Source organism: Gracilinanus agilis, chromosome 2 (assembly GCF_016433145.1).
Source record: "Gracilinanus agilis isolate LMUSP501 chromosome 2, AgileGrace, whole genome shotgun sequence".
NCBI classification, from domain to species: Eukaryota; Metazoa; Chordata; class Mammalia; order Didelphimorphia; family Didelphidae; genus Gracilinanus; species Gracilinanus agilis.
In genome coordinates, this window is record NC_058131.1 from 539,284,865 (window position 1) to 539,302,539 (window position 17,675).

Consider the following 17,675-nt stretch of genomic DNA (forward strand, 5'->3'; position numbering starts at 1 on the left):
AGAGAGAGAGAGAGAGAGAGAGAGAGAGAGAGAGAGAGAGAGAGAGAGAGAGGGCGCACTCCTTGGTTTCTGTTAAGTGTTTAGTACAACACAAACATCACATCAAATTTTAAAATAACTATATTTTTTCCTGTTTTTTGCCTATAAAGAATGGTATTTTGGAGGCAACTACATGGCTCAGTGGATAGAGTACTAGGCCTGCAGTCGTGAGGGAACTGGTTTCAAATTTGGCCTTAGATATTTCTTAGCTATGTGACCCCATGTGCCTAACCCTTGCCCTTTTGTCTTAGTGTTGTAACTAAAACAGAAGGTAAGGATTTAAAAAAAAATAGTATTTTTAGCCATTTAAGGATAAGGATGCTATCAGCCTTCTCGTCTCAGGAATGTGTAAACACTGCTGGTATTTTCTGAACTATGATTACAAAAGTGAAATCTAGGATCTTTTAGCACTCTGGTACTGAAAGTAGTTTATTTCACTATGAGGAAAAGCTAGATTATTATTTGAATATAAATTTAGAACTGAGATTCATAAGATTTCATTTCAGATTTTAGCCAAATAGTCTTTTGTGATTTTTTTTTTTTAAATATACAGGCAGCTCTAAAGTTCCCTTGATTCTATGGTTTTTTCCTTAGGACTTCCTGCTCCTGACTCTTCTCTTTAGGGTTCTTGGGTCCCCCAGCCTCTGCTAAGTCAAGTCAGGTCAGGCCTATCCAGCCTAGAGATACTTTAGTGCAGCCAGTTCTGTAACATTGATGGCTACAGAGATCAGAGAAAAAATGATACCTAATGGCGGGGGCAAGAGTCATAAATGCATTGCATTTTGGTCATACTGCCATTTCAGTCTTTGCCCTTTCCCTGACACCTCTCTAGGGTCCTAATCACCATGGACCTTTCATGGACAATTTTCCCATTTTGAGGGTCTGGGGTCCTAGCTGGAAGTTCCTTTTCCAGTTACTTACGGGGTAGAACATTTTTATGGGTTCCATAACAGTATGGCGACGTGTGACTTGTGTTGTCTCTCCCTCTCCTCCACCATGCCCCTCCAGTTTATATCCCAAAGAAGGCGGCCTCTAAGAGTCGCCCCCCACGTCGTCGCCAACGCCGGCCTCCTCGCCCCTCTGCCCCTGAAGCACCCAAAGAGATCCCACCAGAAGCAGTGAAGCAATATGCTGACATCATGGCTGGGCTGGTGGGAGTGCCCCATCCTGCCACAGGGGAGCCAGAGGGGAAACAAGAAGAAGAAGAGGAGGAGGAGGAAGAAGAGGAGGAGGCCTATCCTGATCCTGGTCTGTTGAGTTACATCGAGGAGCTATGTGCTCAGGATGTCTTTGTCTCCAAGGTGAGGACATAACTAGAAGGGGGGGGGTTCTTGCCTGGGACCCTGATGGGAGACTTCTGGAACCCCCAAATCTGGGGGGTTCCCTTCTTTTTGTTTTGTTTCTTGCCGAAGAGGAGATAATGCAAGGAGCTGAGTCCTATTGCCTAGCTTTAGTTGAGAATGTGGAAGTGAGCAGGAAGAGCTGAGGCCATGCGATGCTCTCCTTAGAGATCCTCTTGGTTACCAGGTTTCTCCTTGTTCCCTGACCTGTGCCTTAAACCTCTTTTCCTTCTCTTCAAGCTACCTTGAAGCAGGTAGATGGTGCTGTGAGTAATTTGATTTGGAGACAGGAAGATTGAGTTAGAATCCCATTTCAGACACTGGGTGAGCCTGGGCAAGTCACTTCTGCCTCTGTTCCATCTATAAAATGAGGATCATAATAGAACTTCACAGAATTGTAGTGAAGATCAAATAAGATAACATTTTACAGTGCTTTGCAAACCTTAAAGTGCTCTGTAAATGCTAATTATTTTTTTTCTCTCTCAGGTGGAGGCTGTGATTCACCCTAGGTTTTTGGCAGAGGTGCTGTCACCAGAACAACAGAGGGATCCCTTGGCCCTAAGTGAGGAACTAGAACAGGAAGAGGGACTCACTCCTACTCAGGTAAAGGATGGCAGGGAACGGGGAGCAGGGAGGAGGGAGCCAAGAGTTGAACTTGTCTAAACCCTATTCTGCTTAGAATAAAATTGTGTCTAGAGATGAACAGTTCTAGATTTGAGATGCAGGTACAGGTGAGGAGGGCTTTTAGCTTCTAATTTTTAAGCTGTTACCCAACTTACTGACTCTTCATTCCCACTCTCCCCTTTTTACCAAAAGCAGAGCTTGGAGTTATTTTCTTCTTCTTTTTTTTTTAGCTGGTGCAGAAGCGGCTCTTAGCCTTGGAAGAGGAGGAGGAAGAGGAGCCCCCAAGTTGCAGTGGGGCCCAATCAGACTCCAGCCCCTCTCCATCTGATGAGGAGGAAGATGGGGGTGGGCGGCTTCGACCCTCACCTGGGGCTCGTATGGCAGGGGGCATTGTCCGCCTGGGGAAAACAGCTTCTCCAGGAAAACGGGCAAGGGGAGAAGGGCATGGTGGGCAGGACAGAGCAGCAGAGGGCCCAAGGGGCCTAGGAAGGGATAGTAACACTTTGCCATCCCCTAGTAGTTGGGACCTTCGGCTAGAGATCTCCACTCCACGGGTAACTAGGGGACTTTTGGGGGTGGAGGGCAGAGGGTCTGGGAAGGGTACTACCCTGGTGTCTTTATATCAGGAAGGCCACTCAGGGGGGCCTGGAGACCAAGGGGACCATTTAGTGACTGAGGGGATCCTAGAATCCTCTCCTCACAGCTGGCAGAAAGGACCTCATCTGGAGGCAGCCACCCATTTGGAGGCTGGACCCCTAGAACCAGTTGACTTCACTACTACTCCACAAGGTCAAGGAATGGGACAAGTCACAGGTCTCAGGAAGGGATGCCAGGTGGCAGGTCTTGGGATGCTTCCTCAAGGGAAGGAGCCATCTTCTGCTCCCCAGGAAGAGGCTGTGATGGGGACTTCTTGGAGAGATGATAGAGGAGCTCCCATGATCAAAGGCTTTGGCCAGAGTCCCTCTTCCAGAGCATCTGGGGATAGGGAGAGGACCCCATTCAGCTCAGCCCCTTGGGTGAGTAGCAAGGGGGACTCCACAAATTTGGAAGTGGTCTCAGGACAGATTGAGGGGATCAAAGAAAAATCTCAGTATGTAGAGTGCATAACAGAGTCCCAGGGTGGCTGCCATGCTCCAGGTAACCAAAACCACATTTCTTTCTTGGGGCTTGGAGAAAGTATTCCTCTTGGAGAGACAGAAAAAAGTATGACTTCCTCTGGGGACAAGGATGACACAAGTCCCCTAGAAAATGGTAACAACTGCAACCTTTCAGGGCCTCTGAGGGCCAGCAGCCCTGTCTTAGGGATTGGAGGACACACCTCTGGAAATGGAGGGAACTCTAGTGATTTGTATCCTGGAGGTAACTCCTCAATAATAGAGGGCAAAAATTGTGCCTCTGACCTTGAGTCTGCCAAAAACACTCTCTCCCCCAGATGTCAAGACCATGACCAACTCTTAGGGTCTGTAGAAGGTTCCTCCCTTCCAGGGATGAGGCATGATGATAGCATAGCAGGCAGTAAAGAAAACTCAAGTTCCCCTTTACTGGGAACCACTGAGAATGTCAACTTACTGGATATCAGAGATGACCATGACCTCCAGTTAGTTATTGGAGTTAACTGTAGCTCACCAAAAGGTAAATGTTATGAATGCCAAAGAGAGAGCAGAGATGATTTTGGTCTATCAAAGTTCAAAAATACAAGTTCCTTACAAGGAACCAAAGGTGACTCTAACACACAAGAGTCCCATCAACCAGCCTCCCTTAACCAGTGTGTTGGGGACACCTCTGCAACAGTAGAAACTGGTGACCAAGTAGCTCTTGGAGAAACTTCCTCTCCAGGAAAGGAAACACTTGGACCAGTAGATAGGGTTGGCAAAGAACAACAGGAGGAAGATGAAGATGATGAACTTTCTAACTTTGCTTTCCTCTTGGCGTCTAAACTTAGCCTGTCCCCCCGGGGGCTGCCCCTCAGTCCTCTCCCTGACTCTGGAGTGGCTAGGGGACCTAGCCAAGTGTCTCGCCCACTGTCTCCAGAAGTGTTAGGCCTCAGTCAACTTCCATCACCCATACTCAAGTCTGTGAAACGTTCTCTGGGTGGGGGACCGTCTCCTGCAGACAAAAGACCCCGCCCAGGGGGTGAAGTGGGCATCTCTGGGGAACTGTCCTTGAATTTGGGGGAAGCAAGGACCTCACAGTCCCGAAAGAGACGGCGTGAGGGTTATGTCCCCGGGAGGAGAAAGAAGCGGAGGCGGAGCTTATAGAGGGCAGCCAAATCACCCTACCTCAAAGAGTAATTCTTCAGGGGTGGGATTCTCAGGGTTGATCTGGGCCCTCCCGCACTTGGTCAGAGCTCTTGAATCTTCTCTCAGCCATTCTTTTCTGATTGCTCTGTAAATATGGTGAGGTTCGGGGGGGAGGTCATCAACTGGATGGAGATGACCACCTCAGTGAGAAGTAAGATGTGAGAGGACCCTTGGAGGGAGTTTTATGAGAAAGTGAATTAAAGACATCCCTGTTGGAAATGGTCTGCAGTGAATCTTTCCTTTGTTCTTACTGTTTTTGCTGCCAGAGGAACTGAGGCTGAGTAGAGGAAGGGAGGAGACATCGTGGGTAGATCCCAGGTTCTATGGTTCAGAGGACATGGGATCCCATCCTCCAGCCTCGTGCTCTCTCCCTGCAGCCATCATCAGGAGACAACAGGTTGGCTTCCGTGTCCATCTCCTGGGTTTGATAGGGTCCTTCAGATATTTCATCCATCCCCTTTCCCAACCCCTGACAGATGACAGCCCTATGCTGAGATAGCTCTAAGAGGAGTCAACTGGCTTTACCGCATGATCTGTCTCCATGTCTCACAACCCTCATCAATGGTAAGTCCTTTTTGGCATTTAACCTCTACCTGTCCTATTGACATTTTAACTGATTTCCTCTAGGCTGTCCTAAATTGAATTAGGAACCTTCATTTTATGTCCCTTCCCCACTATCCCTGGCCCTAGAAAGAAGTTGGGCAGAGGGTTTCCATAGAATGCCTATCATTAATATCCATCGGCATATGGCACCTTGCTGGATTTGGAGGACCTATTTAGGAGCAACTCTTGGTTCCAGGGCAAGCTAATATGTTAAAGCTGACAGTACCATTCCATTTCTTCCAGCTCTCATCCTCTGCCTCTCCTTTCCTTCTCCAAAGGCTGCTGTCAGCAGTGCTTACACACAGGGGATGGTGAGCAGTCATTCTCCATCTCCATTTGAAAGGATTAGGGGAATTGGGCAGAAACATTTTTGTGTGTATGTGTAACATCAGTGATGATGTATACATAAAAGCGCAAGGAGAGCTTGGAGTCTTAGAATAGAGTATCTTGTCCATCTGGAAGAAAGAATCATTTTGGTTATATCTCGGATGACCCTTGGAGGGCCAAGCCGTCCCTGGACATTTGGAATACTCAGATGAGCAACTCAACTGCCAAGTCTCCAGACAATTGGAGACAGACATTGATATGGTTGAGCTTCATGTTTTTTTTTTAATAGATATAGATATAGATTTATATTTATATATAAAATAGTTTCTTACAAAAAACCCAAAACCAACTTAAAAAAAACAAAACCAAACAAAACAAAACCAAACCAGGAGTCACATGAACAGAGATGGAGGCATGGGCTAGTCCCCCGGTGCTGCCCTGAGTCTGAGGGGCTGGGATCGAGCTAGGAATAAAGGATTGTAGAGCGGGCTGAGATTCTCAGTCGTTCTTCGGCTTGGAAGTGTCCACAGTCCCATTGGACGTTGGGGTGGGGATACCATGAGAAGCAGCCTCTGGGGGTTGGAGGTTAACCCGAAGGGTATATGGGGGACGTAGGTAAGTGCTGAAGAGTCTTCCATAGAGTGGATCGTGCAGGGAGAAGTTCTGAAATTGGCCTAGTGAAACAGGGTAGAAAAGAAGGAAAGGAAAATAGGGTAAGGTAAAGAGAGAAGAGGGGATGAAAAAGAAGGGGGAACAGATTCTAGGTTTCTAAGGAAGTTGTCTCCCACCCTGACCTCTTCCTTTCCAGAATTCATATAACCCCAATCCCAGCTCTCTCCTCATAGTTTCTGCTCTCCTCCTCAAATATAGATTACTCCCTCCCCCATTCTCCACCACTTTCTCTGACTTTCTTGCCCCACCCCAAATTCCCTTTCTAGAACTCAGATGTTTTGATTCTCAGCATCCATTATTCCCTACAATCCTGGTGCTTATCCATATGATGTCTTTTCTCCAATCCCTTCTCCTTCCCACAGTGCCTTTGAGGATAGGCTCTGAAGGAGGTGACTCACAGAGGGAGAGGCCTTGGGTAGATGTGGACTGGCAGAGCTTGGCATGCAGAGTGGCAGTAGAAGGTCGGGGTGAGCCCAGCAGCAGGTGCAAGATTGTGCCAAAGCCATCTTTGTACAACAATCGGCCTGGTCCCTCTGGTTCCTCTTCAGCAAAGAGCTTTGAGGAGAAAAACAAAACAAAACAAAACAAGAAAAGATGGAGAGCTATCAGTCTGGGAATCAGCTCTTTCTTGGGGTCTTCCCAAGTCACCAGGCAGCTGACTTGTTCCCAATACACTCCTCCCTCTCAGCAAACTCTGTTTCTAAGACTGTTCCAGCCTGATCACAATAGAACCTCATAGCATTTATAACCAGCATTTCAGGCCCAACCCTCTTTTGGTTCTTTCCTAGGTCTCCACATGTTAAAATTTGTTATGAAGTGGTAATGGGCCAAGAAACCAGGTTCTAGTAAAGACCCAAAATCATTAGGATAGAATATTTAGGTATTTTTGTGGGTTCAGCATGTTTTGCATTTCTAGAAATTTGTCTCTACCCTTCCCAGTACCTCAAAGGCTAGACGAGTCAATTCTTCAAGGCTCCTGCCCCCATCGAGGGCTGCCAGTGCAAGAGCCACATCTCGGAAATCCACTGAACCACTGGAATCCTATTGAGAGTGGAAGAATTATCATGGCTCTGTGGTAAGGGTGAAGGTCTTTGTTCATCCTTTCTTCTTAGCCAAATACCATCTCCTAGCTCTATATCAGCTGCGTGAAATTTCCCTAAAATATCATAGACATTTTCAAATTGTCTCCTGATAAAATAATTTCTTACTCCAATTTGAAGAGAGGGCCTAAGAACCTCCTACAGGGAGCCTCCTTTAGAGAATTCCTAAGGAAAGCAGGAAAGCTCCATATTATTGCCACTATATGTGTTCAACATCATTTATTCATTGCCCTCAAGATGGATGAACTGGTTTTGCACTCTCCTAGTTTTTAGCTGATGTGGGAAAACTGGTCAGACAAATAGAAAGAGGGGCCACTGGCATCACTTATTACAAAAATGGAAAGTATGCTTGCCATGTATGTGGGACCAGAATAACTAGTTCTTCATTCCTGTTCCTCTGGAGGATTGCTAATGATTTTGTTCCCCTAACTTTGAGAACCACTAGATCTGGTTAGTCTCTGCTGCTCTGGGGACTTTTAAGAACCATACTATTTGTTTTGGATAAGAAAGAACTCTGGCACTCAATAAACATCAGACATCTTCCAGAGACACCATAATTCTTCCAAAGGTCAAAGCCACTGGAAATATTTGGATTATTAAGAATTTTCCAAGAAAGCCTGGGAATATTTGGGAAATATGGGAAACTTCAAGATTCTTAAAAAAACCTGCCAAAATAATTGAAAATTCTTTGGGGAATGTGGTGAAATTTTGGCCTCCTTGTGCAATAACTTAACTTGCTGCTATAATGTTGCTGCTAGATGTTCCTGTATGACATAAATTAGAAATTTATGAGTGGAACCAGGTCTGGGCTACTATTCTCCTACCCTCTCTTCCTCAAGCACTCTGGGATTTATCTGAGAAGTGTGTGTGTGGGGCACCTATAGACAAAGAAAGGAAGCAAAACATATATTTAAGATTCATGGAACAAAAGCAAGCTACATTACCAGAACTGCAAAGCCACAAAATCTCAGCTCTCTGTTTATTTACTTCATCTCATCCTCTTCATACAGAGGAATGTGGCTCCATATGAGACCAGAAAGGCTCCCCTAGCTTTAATAGTATCCAGATACTGCTGACAACAGGCTTATTATTTTCTCCCTGTTTATCTTGCTTAGCTTAATCAAATATTTTCTATCATGGCTGGGCAGGAATATGAGGGGCATCTAATATAGCTGTTAGACTGCCTAATATGGTCCCAGAACTGGCTATCTAATGTGGTATTTAATGAGCACCTACTATGTACAAAGCATTGTGCTAGGCACTAGGAGAAATATGAAGTTTAGAGTCATTGCCATCATGCAGCTTAGTCTAGGAATAGATATGGCATATGTACAAATAATTATACTGCAAAATGTCTGATTAATTCATGATAGATATAAACAAAATGATGTCTTTGGGCCCCCTTTTCAATATGGCTTTCAATGATTTTGAGAGGTAGTTTCTAATTTGTCCACTGAAAGTTTTCCCTAAATCCTAAAGGTATTCACTTCGGGGCTTGTGGTATAGGATCCCTGGGAACAAGACACTCCCTCCCAGCTCCCTCCTAACCTGTTGGAAGTAGTCAAAGGCGCCAGCCACAGTGTGAGGGTCAGAGAGCTGCAGCTGTTTGGCAAACTCTTCTTTGCTGATCATGCGACTACGGCCTGGCTCTGCTCCGGCATCCACACAACCAGGGGACAAACTACAATGGAAGTATTTCAGGCTGGGAAGTTGGACCAGTTCCCTTCTCACCATGCTTCTTAGAACTTGTGCCTGCCCCTGGATTTTTCCCAGTGTGGGATTGCCTGGGTGTATTCCTAGATCATATACTTAATAGTCCCTTGAGGTCTCCTGCATTTCATACTTTGGTGTTTTAATTTCTCTCCTTTCTTCCTTTTCTTCATTGATTTCCTTGGTTTCTCTTCTTTTTTTCCTTTCCTTGGGATTCTACCCTTCATTCAATCCCTATTCTTTGTGTTTTTTTGTTCCCTCCTTATCTTTTCTATATCTTTGATCCCCTCATTATCCAGGCTAGGCCTTATCTCCTCATTTATCTGCAGTTTCTGCCCTATTTTCCCCGTCACTCACCCAGCCTTTCGAAGCACTTTCCCCAATTCCCACAGCTGGGGTTCCAGTGCCACCTTTAGCTGGCCAACCACAGTCACAGGCAGGTTCCCCACAAATTCACACTCCGTGGCAGGAATTCCTAAGGCCCTAAAGGTGAAGAATTATATGGAGAAAAGGTGTCTTCAGGGATCCTACATCTGGAATAGCACCAAATCTACCTGCTGGAGAAGGCAAATCATGATCCCAGAATTTTCATTCCCATAGAACTCAAATGCTTGTTTTCTAAGAGCCTATTCACTGGCTCTTCTCTTTGCTCTAGAACTTTGGTTCCCCCCTTCTACCCACTTCTACTCTGCTATTCCTCATTTGTTGCTTTTACACAGGGGTTCTCTACCCTTGGCCCTTAGATGAAGTTGGGTGTATGCAGAAAGGACACTCACTGTGCCATGACCCTCTGGACATTGTTGGCATAAAGAGAAGGGTTGCTGCTCTCTTCAGGGCTAGGCTGATACACTGGGAGAAACTGAAAGGAAAACATATGCCCTAGTAAGAATAAGAAATGTCTTCCTGGGGATACCTACGCATCACCCATTCCCTTCCCCAGGATAGTCTTTTTCTTACCTCCACATCCACAAGGCTACAAGGCTGGGAGGCTGTAAGCCAGAGAACTTTGAGCCTGAGGAAGAAGAGAGTTTTGATGCCCACTAAGCCAGAGATCCTATCTTAACTCTTCATGAAGGAACCTTCTGGGGGTCAAGGGGGAAGTCACAGGCCATTTGGCTCTCTTTGAGAAGGGTGCATGCTCTTTAAATGAGTCCCCAAAGTAAACTTTTGGTTAAACACAACTGGATGAAGAGTTTGGGAAGCAGTGAAGGGGATGGGTAAGGAGGGATGGAGAAGAAATGCAGTCATTTTATCCTGTTAATATTAGTTGGGACTAATCACCATATAAGGGCTAAAGAAATGGTAAGCCCCTAGGTAGCTGTGTCAGAGGAAAAGGGCCCCAGAGTAAGAAGATTAGGTATAAGGAATAGAGTAGAGGGAGGAGGCCCTGGGGTATTCATTGTTAAGATGAGGTTATTTGGAGTAATCACTGAGAAAATAAGCACAAATAAGCAACCAAAGGAAAGCATGAAGCACTTTCAGAATATGATAGGAGGCCTTAGAAAAGGTAGTAAGATGGTTAAGGTATTGCCTTTCCCCGAGTTCACCCCAGCCTTGAAGATACCCATAGGAGAGGTATTATTTTATCTAAAGGTTAGCAGGATGAGTTGGACTGGATGACCTCTGGAGGGCTTGGCCAGCCTGGTGGTAGGAGGCTGAGAATCCTGTGATAAATCTTCAGCCCTCTCCCTTTTCCACATCCCACCCTCAATTCCCACCTCCTTCCTCCTACCCCCCACCACATGCTCAAGGGTACCACCAGGACTCACACTCCAGGGCCTCTCCATGCCCAGCTTGTAGTATCCTAAGGGAGAAGCAGAGATTAGGCATGAGAGGAAAGGCTTGCTCATTCTTTTCAGAAACTGCCCCCTTCTCCAGGCAAAGATTCTGTCAGCTCTGCCCCCTTCTACCCAGTTTCTGTACAATTTCTATCCCGATGTGGCTGATGGTTGGCCCCTATCCCACATTAGGGCAAATTCAAGCTCTTTTCATCTTCACACTTTCTTGGATTCCAACTCACCAAGCTGTTGGGGTATCGAATGAGGACAGGCTGCACAGGCACTCCTGCGATGAAAGCTCCTAAACCCCATGCCCAACCCCCAAAACAAAGGTTAGTGTGTAGTGGGGGGAAGTGGGGATGGAGGGTCAAGGTAACCCCCAACAGAGACTCCTGCTCTGGGTCACTTCTAACAACTGAAGATCTTGACTTTTTAGTATTATCTAAAGGTTATCCTGGGCTCTGGACCTCTTGACTCTCTCTCTCCTACAATCTGTAGAGCTAAAAGTCTCCCTTTCCCCCCAGAAGTTGTACTTTAACTCTGATGCTTACTTTTCCTATAGTCCTACTTCTACTCCCACCCCACCTCCACTCCTGGTTCACCTGGTTTGAACTTAAGCAAAGCCTTCTTGTTGGAACAGGTGCCCTCAGGAAAAAACAGCACCTAAAGAATACAATAGGGGAGCAGAATTAGAATGGGGGTGGCAGGAAGGAAGAGATGGTTGTATATTCTGACAAGGAATCTCAAAGGCACAAAAGAGATGGTTAAGTAGTTTCTGGTGACCTGTTTAGAGATTCTTTCTCCCCTTTCCCTCCACTTCAGGTGGTCACCCCACAACATTCCAAGAGAAGTTTTTTAAAAAGCAAAACAATACAACCCCCCCCCCTTACTTTCTGTTTTAGAATCAACAGTAAGTATTGACTAAGACAGAAGAATGGTAAACTATTGGGATTAAGTGATTTGCTCAGGGTCACACAACTAGGAAGTGTCAGAAGCCAGATTTAGATCCAAGGACCTCTTATCTCTAGGCCTGATTCTATACACTAGAGGTTTTACCTGAAGGGGCTCTCAGTTCCTCTTTAATGCAGGGACCCACACTCCCATGCTCTAAGGTTTATGCATAGCCATCTGATGCCTTTTTTCATGGAAGAAGGGATAGAATGAAGGCTGAGCAGCACCAAGAGTATTAAAGATACAGCTGATGTTGGAGTGGAGAAACTGGAAAGTGGGTCTTATAGAAGAGGAGAGGCTCAGAGAAGGGATCATAGAACATGGACCCACCTGAGGCCACTTGCCTCTTGAGGTTGCCCGCCTTCGGACCTCCTCCACCACCTTTCTTCGAGAAGCAGGGTCATGCCGAGACACAAGGATGGCTTGATTGAAACGGAGCAGTGCTTGGTGGGAGGAGGGGGATGCAGAAGGAAAAACAATGGGGCTGTGTTATAGAATCAGGGAATTTTAGGGATGGAAACATCAGATCATCTGGCTCAACCCCCTCATTTAGATAGGGAAAATAGAGGTTAAGTAACTTGCCCAGGGGGATAGAAGGCTAGTAAATAGGAACAGAATCAGACCTGGGATCCAGATTTTCTAGAACCAGGCCTAAGCTTGGTGGTACTCTTATCCACTGTTCTCTATTCTTGGGTATCTTCTAGCTATATCCTTGGTTTGAGGGCAACCAAATTATCATAGAATGTGTCTAACTCCCTCATTTTACAGATGAGAAACTGAGAAAAGCAGAAGTTAAGTGACTTGCCTCTAATCACATAATTAGTGTCTGAGGTGAGATTTGAATCTAGGTCTTCCTGACTCCAAGTCGGGTACCTTATTATCCATTATGCATCACTGTCTCTCTCTAATCCTTTCTTTTCAGGCAATCAATCTGGGTATTCTCCCTCACTTGATTTGTGTTCCCCATCCCCAGGTCTCCCTAACTCCAAGAACATATCACACTACCTCTATTTCTATTTTGGGTTACTGACCTGAGGATTCTCCCTTATGTTCTCTCTGCCATTCATTCTCTTGTGACTCCAAATACTCACTCCACTACTTACTTCGGGTAACTGGAGGCAAGTCACAGTCTCCTGGGGTCTCAGTTTCCTCATTTACAAAACAACGGTGTTGAATGGGGTGATTTTTAAGATACCTTTCAACTATCATTCTGATAAGAGACCAAGCAGTTAATACAAGTCACTTACTGACCCAAGTGGCCCTTTCTCTTTCAAGAATCCAGGCAAGTTCTCCCCAGTGTGTAATTACAGTATCCCCAAGCCCTAGTTCTTTCCATCCAGTTGTCTATATTTTTTTTTTCTCTCCCACCATTCTCCTTCAACCCTAGCTTGCTCTCTTACCTCCAATGACTGGTACAGAGAGGTTCTCAGCTCGGGATACAACCTTGGGTAGGTCACAGGGCAACAGAACAATGGGGTCAAAGAAAGTCGAATGGGGAGCAGCAACCAGGACAGGTGCCTCTAGGCATGAGGCCCGTTGACCTCGAACACGGATTCGGAGGAAGCCCAGAAGGAAAAAGAGTAGCCGACTCAGGCCTAGCACCCCACTGTGACACACTGTCCTGCACAAGGCAAGTCTGGGTATCAGTAGGGCAAATTTATACACCCTCACCCACCCCTAGACCCCAGACACTCGGGCAAGTATTATTCCCTACAGGGTTTCTCTCTCTCCCCTATCCCACATCCCCACTCAGACATCCTGGCAAAGGGGCTGAAAACAGTCAAGATTCTAGATTTCACCCTGAGGTTAAAACCTCCGGGAACATTGACAATCTCGTCATGTGACCAGGTATTACCTACAGCATCCCTTTTTAGAGATGTGTCCCAGGTAGCAGGGATGGATCAGAAAAACATCCCACCCACAGGGCTTTAAACCCACCAGCAGATTCCAGTGTTTGGCTAGGACAGTCTCTACCCACTGTGTTTTCTTCCCTTCAAAGGGGAGAAGGATGGGTAGCAAATAAGAATAAAAACTGTGGGAAGGAATAACCCTGGCTGTTTGTCCCCTGCTTTCCCACTTACTTCCTCCATCCTGTGATTGGCTCCTGCAGCTGCTCCTCGGAGAGACCAGCCACTTGGAGCCAGGCAAAGGGCCAGAGGAGAAAGAGGACGAGGAAGGCCAGCAACACTCGGATGGGGGCCAGCAGTGCCCCCAGCAGGCAGAACTGGGGACAGTGGGAAGGGGGCAGGGCTATCAGAACTTGGAAGTCTCCCCTACACAGCCTACTCATTTTCTTAGGGTTGGAAGTAGGGCCAAAGAGGTTCCCTCTTTCTCTTGACAGAGTAAATGATGGCAGTGGGGGATAGGAGGGTAGAGCTAGGCTATACTGCGGAGGAAAGAGGAACCTGGGAAAGCTGAGAAGGGAGGTTAAACTAGGAGGAGGGAGAGAAAATCCCAAATCTGTCTAAGACTTTATAGTTCTATGACCAAAAGAAATAATGGATGTAAAAAACACTTAAATATTTAAAGTGTTATGCAAATGTGATTTTATCTGGATTAGTGAATCAGACCGTGGGAGAATATGGGGTAGGGAGAAACAGAGGGATGGGAGGAAGAGAGACTATTTGCACAGAATAAAGGCAGTGAAGATTCTGAAGAGAACTGGAATATAAAAGACTAAGGGGATCAGAGCCCCACCTTTTCTGCTTTTCAGCCCCCCCCATATATAGCTCAATTATCCATAGAACTCCATGTGCATCCTTTTCACTTCTATCTGAGATGGAGGATCAATCTGAGGAGATGGGTTGGCATAATGTTCACCTCTTCCTGTCCACAACCCTGCCTCCCAGGTTGCTTAACAGTAATACCCTGGGGTGGAGTGGGGGGAGAGGGAGGGGATTGGGGCCCAGATTAGGGAGGTAGTGTTAGAGTTGCCAGGAGCCTGGGTAACTCTTGCAGTAACCCTGGGGAGGTAGCAGGTAAACAAATCCCTGCCTCTAGAGCCTCGTCCTGGGGGCAGAAATCAAAAGACAAGCCCATTTGCTTCATTCCTAGTTCTCAACCTTCTGACCTGTCTGGGGTTGCCCTCCTTTTCCTGCAGCCATCCTTCTCCCCATCCACCTCCCCCCCTTCCAAGGTACTGCAGTGCAGGGGGTTGGGGGGAGGTGGGAAGGACATAGGGACACAGGCAAGAGCAACCCTCTAGTCTTCTCCCCTAAGTCAATTTCCCAGGTGGAACATTCAACACCCCACCCAAGTTCTCTTTAACCTCCTAACTCCATCCTCGGTGTCCTCAGTCGCGGTGGATAGGATGCTATCTTCATCCCTCCCAGTGTCCTCCATCTCTCCTAGTCATTTTGACACTATTCTTGGTTCTTCATCATCACCTTCCTAATCCATCCAGTCCTCCATTCACTATGTCTGTCTACTTTAGCATCCTTTATCCTCCTAAATTGTTCCATCCCCATGCTCCCTCCAACCCCCATTCTTCCATATTCCCTTTCTCCGAAGCTCATCTTTCCCAGTTTCCCACTTCTATCTATCCCGGGGCCGAAAGTCCCACATGTCTCCATCCCCATTAGTTCTTCCTGCTTTTCTCATCCAGGCTCCCCAATGCTTTCCCAGTCCACACCTCACCTTGACCCTCTGAAGGCGGGAGAGGTGCAGCTCGTGCACGAAGGGATTAGGTGGTGGTGGGGGCCCGGGGGTAGGGTCAAGGGGAACCCAGTCCCCCGGGCTGCCCTGGCTCATGATTTCGGGAGGCTGTGGGAGGCTGGGGGCCCTGGCCCCGGCCCGGGCCCCAGCTCTGCAGAGAGTCTGGCTGTGGCGGCGGTTGCTGCTGCTTCTGCTTCTGCTGCTGCGGAGGCGGCGGTGGTGGCGGCGGCAGCGACTCTGGCCCCAGGCCCAGCCTAATGCTGGGTGGAGAGAGGAAGGGAGGGGGAGAAAGAGCGCGGAACGAACCCAGCGTTGTCAGGGCTTTGGGAAAGAGGCGGGGCTTTCCGCTTTGGGGAGTCAGAGCTCCCCCACACCCTCCGCTAGCATCCTCCCTAACCACCCTCCCCCCAACAGCCCGTCTCCCGCCCCAATTCCCTGGGCCATTGTTCCGCAGAAGCCGGATGCTCTTGGGAGTGTTCAGGCCCCAGTCTGGTCCTCCCCATCTCTTGGACCCCAGGCCTTTTGCTCTTCTCTGTCTTCCTCCCCCTGCAGCTTTTCTCCTCGCCCACTGCTTCTTCACCTCTCTTCTCCCGCCCCCACCTCGCCTCCAGCCTCAGTCCCTTCCTTCCAGAGCTTCTCTATCCTGGCAGCTGGCCTTAGTCTTTATGAAGGTGTGGGTTGAATGGGGGAGGTAGGCTACAAGGTTGAGGGGATAGGAATGGGGGATGGATGGAGGGTGGGGAGCATCCTGTGTATGGAGAAGCTTGGAAGGCCCCACCCTCCCAATCTAGAGCTACGAAGTTTGGAGAAGATGTAAATCTGGAGCACTTGGAGATGACAAGAAATAGGGATGAACTAGGAGAAGCCTGGGACTAGGAGTCACAGATTCCGATGTGAAGGGTAAGGGACCACCCCCATCCATTTTCTCCCGGCCGGGAGAACAGCCGCTGCTGCTTCTACCCATCCCCTCCTCGAGGAAGGTTAACTTCATAAACTCTGGTTTGCCGCCCTCTGGAGGTCTCTTAAGAACTCCCATCCTTATAGACAAGATTTCTTGTCTCCTCCCCCAACTCTGATTTAGGGAATCTCTGTATTCCGGAGATTTCCCAGAAGGCTCTGTAGTCCATTTGCTCTTTGTTCTACGTTTTGAACTTGAGTTTAAAGGAAGGACTGATAAGATCCCACATTTCTGAGAGAAAGGTCAGACCTTCCTTATAATCAAGATCAGTGTTTACCTACACTAAGAATTCTTTCTAACCTCGGAATCAGGTACTCACATTTTACTCAGGCCGAGAAAAAAACATTTCCTTCGCGGTTAAACCGTTTTTCCCTCCCTCACCGCGGGGGAGGCACAGGTATATTTTTGTATGAAACTGAAGGTCCGCTTCCCCCACCTTTCAACTTCTTGAGCCACTGCTGCTCCCTGGTGGCTTTAGTCACCTCCTGCAGCCCCTCTTAGTACACTTCTGGAGAAAGTGCAGCAGCTCACTTCTTTCCTCCTCAGTAGAAACTCTTTTGACTCAAAGGATTATACCATTCCAGGCTAGATATTGTTTTTATTTTTTGAAACTTTTTCTAGAAAAGAGGATTCTTTTAGCTATCACAATTCCATTACAAAACTGTACAACACTCTGTCTTGTAAGATCTAGCCCCATTCTTATTGCAGTTCTTTTTTTTTTTTCAGTTCTTGTCTCAGTGGAGATGGAGAAGGGTTGGATGGGGTCATCCTTAGCCACAGGAGAAGCTTGTAGTTCATATTTATCTAGCAACAAAGTGGTAAAGGTGAGAAGCCACAGAATAATATCATTCCAGTCCACTTAAGAATTATTACCTGAATCAGATAGGAGTATCTCTATTCAACTAGTAAAGTATATATTAGGTACAAATAGTCCTTGATTAAATTAGAAGTCTGGGAAAGTCATTGGGTAAACTGAAGTTGGAATACACAGGAAGTATATTTGGATTTAGGGCAGCTAAGTGGCATAGTAGAGGAAGTATGGGGCCTGGAGTCCAAAAGACTCATCTTCTTGAGTTCAAATCTGGCCTCTGACATTTATTAGCCATGTATTACTGGGCAAGTCACTTGACCCTATTTTGCGAAGGTACACCCTGAATGGGATCATGAAGAGTTCGATGCTAAACAACATATTTGGATTGGTTAAGGGATTTGGTCATTTCCTGTGATATTTAGCAAGATATTTTGGGAATTGGGAATTATTGTTTCCTGAAGCTTAAGAGGTAGAAAGCCTCCCAGTAAAGCTTCTGAGAAGTAATCCTTTAAGGGAGGGACATCAACTTGGCCTCTGTTTAGAGGCCTTGTCCCTTGTCTGTTTGCATGTTTTCTCCTTATTAAATTGTAAACTCTTTGAGGGCAGGGACTATCTTTTGCTTTTTAAAATTTTTTTATTACTACTGCACATAGTAGGCACTTAACAATGTTAATTGAATTGAAGTGGAGAATGATTTGATGAAAGACTTTTAGACTTTTTTGTTGATATCCTGGTATGGTCCAGGACACAATAGTGGCTGAAAATAGTGTCTATATCAGGAGCCAAGGGCATCTCTCTCTCATCTTAA

The 17,675-nt window shown here is 46.7% G+C and overlaps 2 protein-coding genes across 3 annotated transcripts in view; one reads left to right on the forward strand and one right to left on the reverse strand.

Moving 5' to 3' along the window:
• NUTM1 (NUT midline carcinoma family member 1) overlaps positions 1–4,261 on the forward strand; it is a 14,858-nt gene extending 10,597 nt beyond the window's left edge. The window contains exons 4-6 of the mRNA XM_044665151.1: positions 1,048–1,340; positions 1,866–1,982; positions 2,234–4,261. Coding sequence (XP_044521086.1) covers positions 1,048–1,340; positions 1,866–1,982; positions 2,234–4,261 — 2,438 coding nt within the window. The remainder of the gene's footprint in view (positions 1–1,047; positions 1,341–1,865; positions 1,983–2,233) is intronic.
• Positions 4,262–5,545: 1,284 nt separating this feature from the next.
• On the reverse strand, positions 5,546–15,303 carry LPCAT4 (lysophosphatidylcholine acyltransferase 4). Of its 2 annotated transcripts, XM_044665154.1 has the most exons (14): positions 15,081–15,303; positions 13,526–13,668; positions 12,845–13,065; positions 11,775–11,887; positions 11,096–11,156; positions 10,736–10,794; positions 10,485–10,519; positions 9,673–9,727; positions 9,492–9,574; positions 9,073–9,198; positions 8,554–8,686; positions 6,848–6,946; positions 6,304–6,460; positions 5,546–5,907 (listed from the first exon to the last, which is right to left on the reverse strand). In XM_044665154.1, exons 1-14 carry the CDS (start codon positions 15,192–15,194, stop codon positions 5,732–5,734), a joined length of 1,575 nt encoding a protein of 524 aa, XP_044521089.1. In that variant the 5' UTR covers positions 15,195–15,303; the 3' UTR covers positions 5,546–5,731. The 2 variants fall into 2 exon arrangements, with proteins under 2 accessions (XP_044521089.1, XP_044521088.1); XM_044665153.1 differs by lacking the exon at positions 10,485–10,519 and having other exon boundaries at positions 11,775–11,928.
• Positions 15,304–17,675: the final 2,372 nt, after the last annotated feature.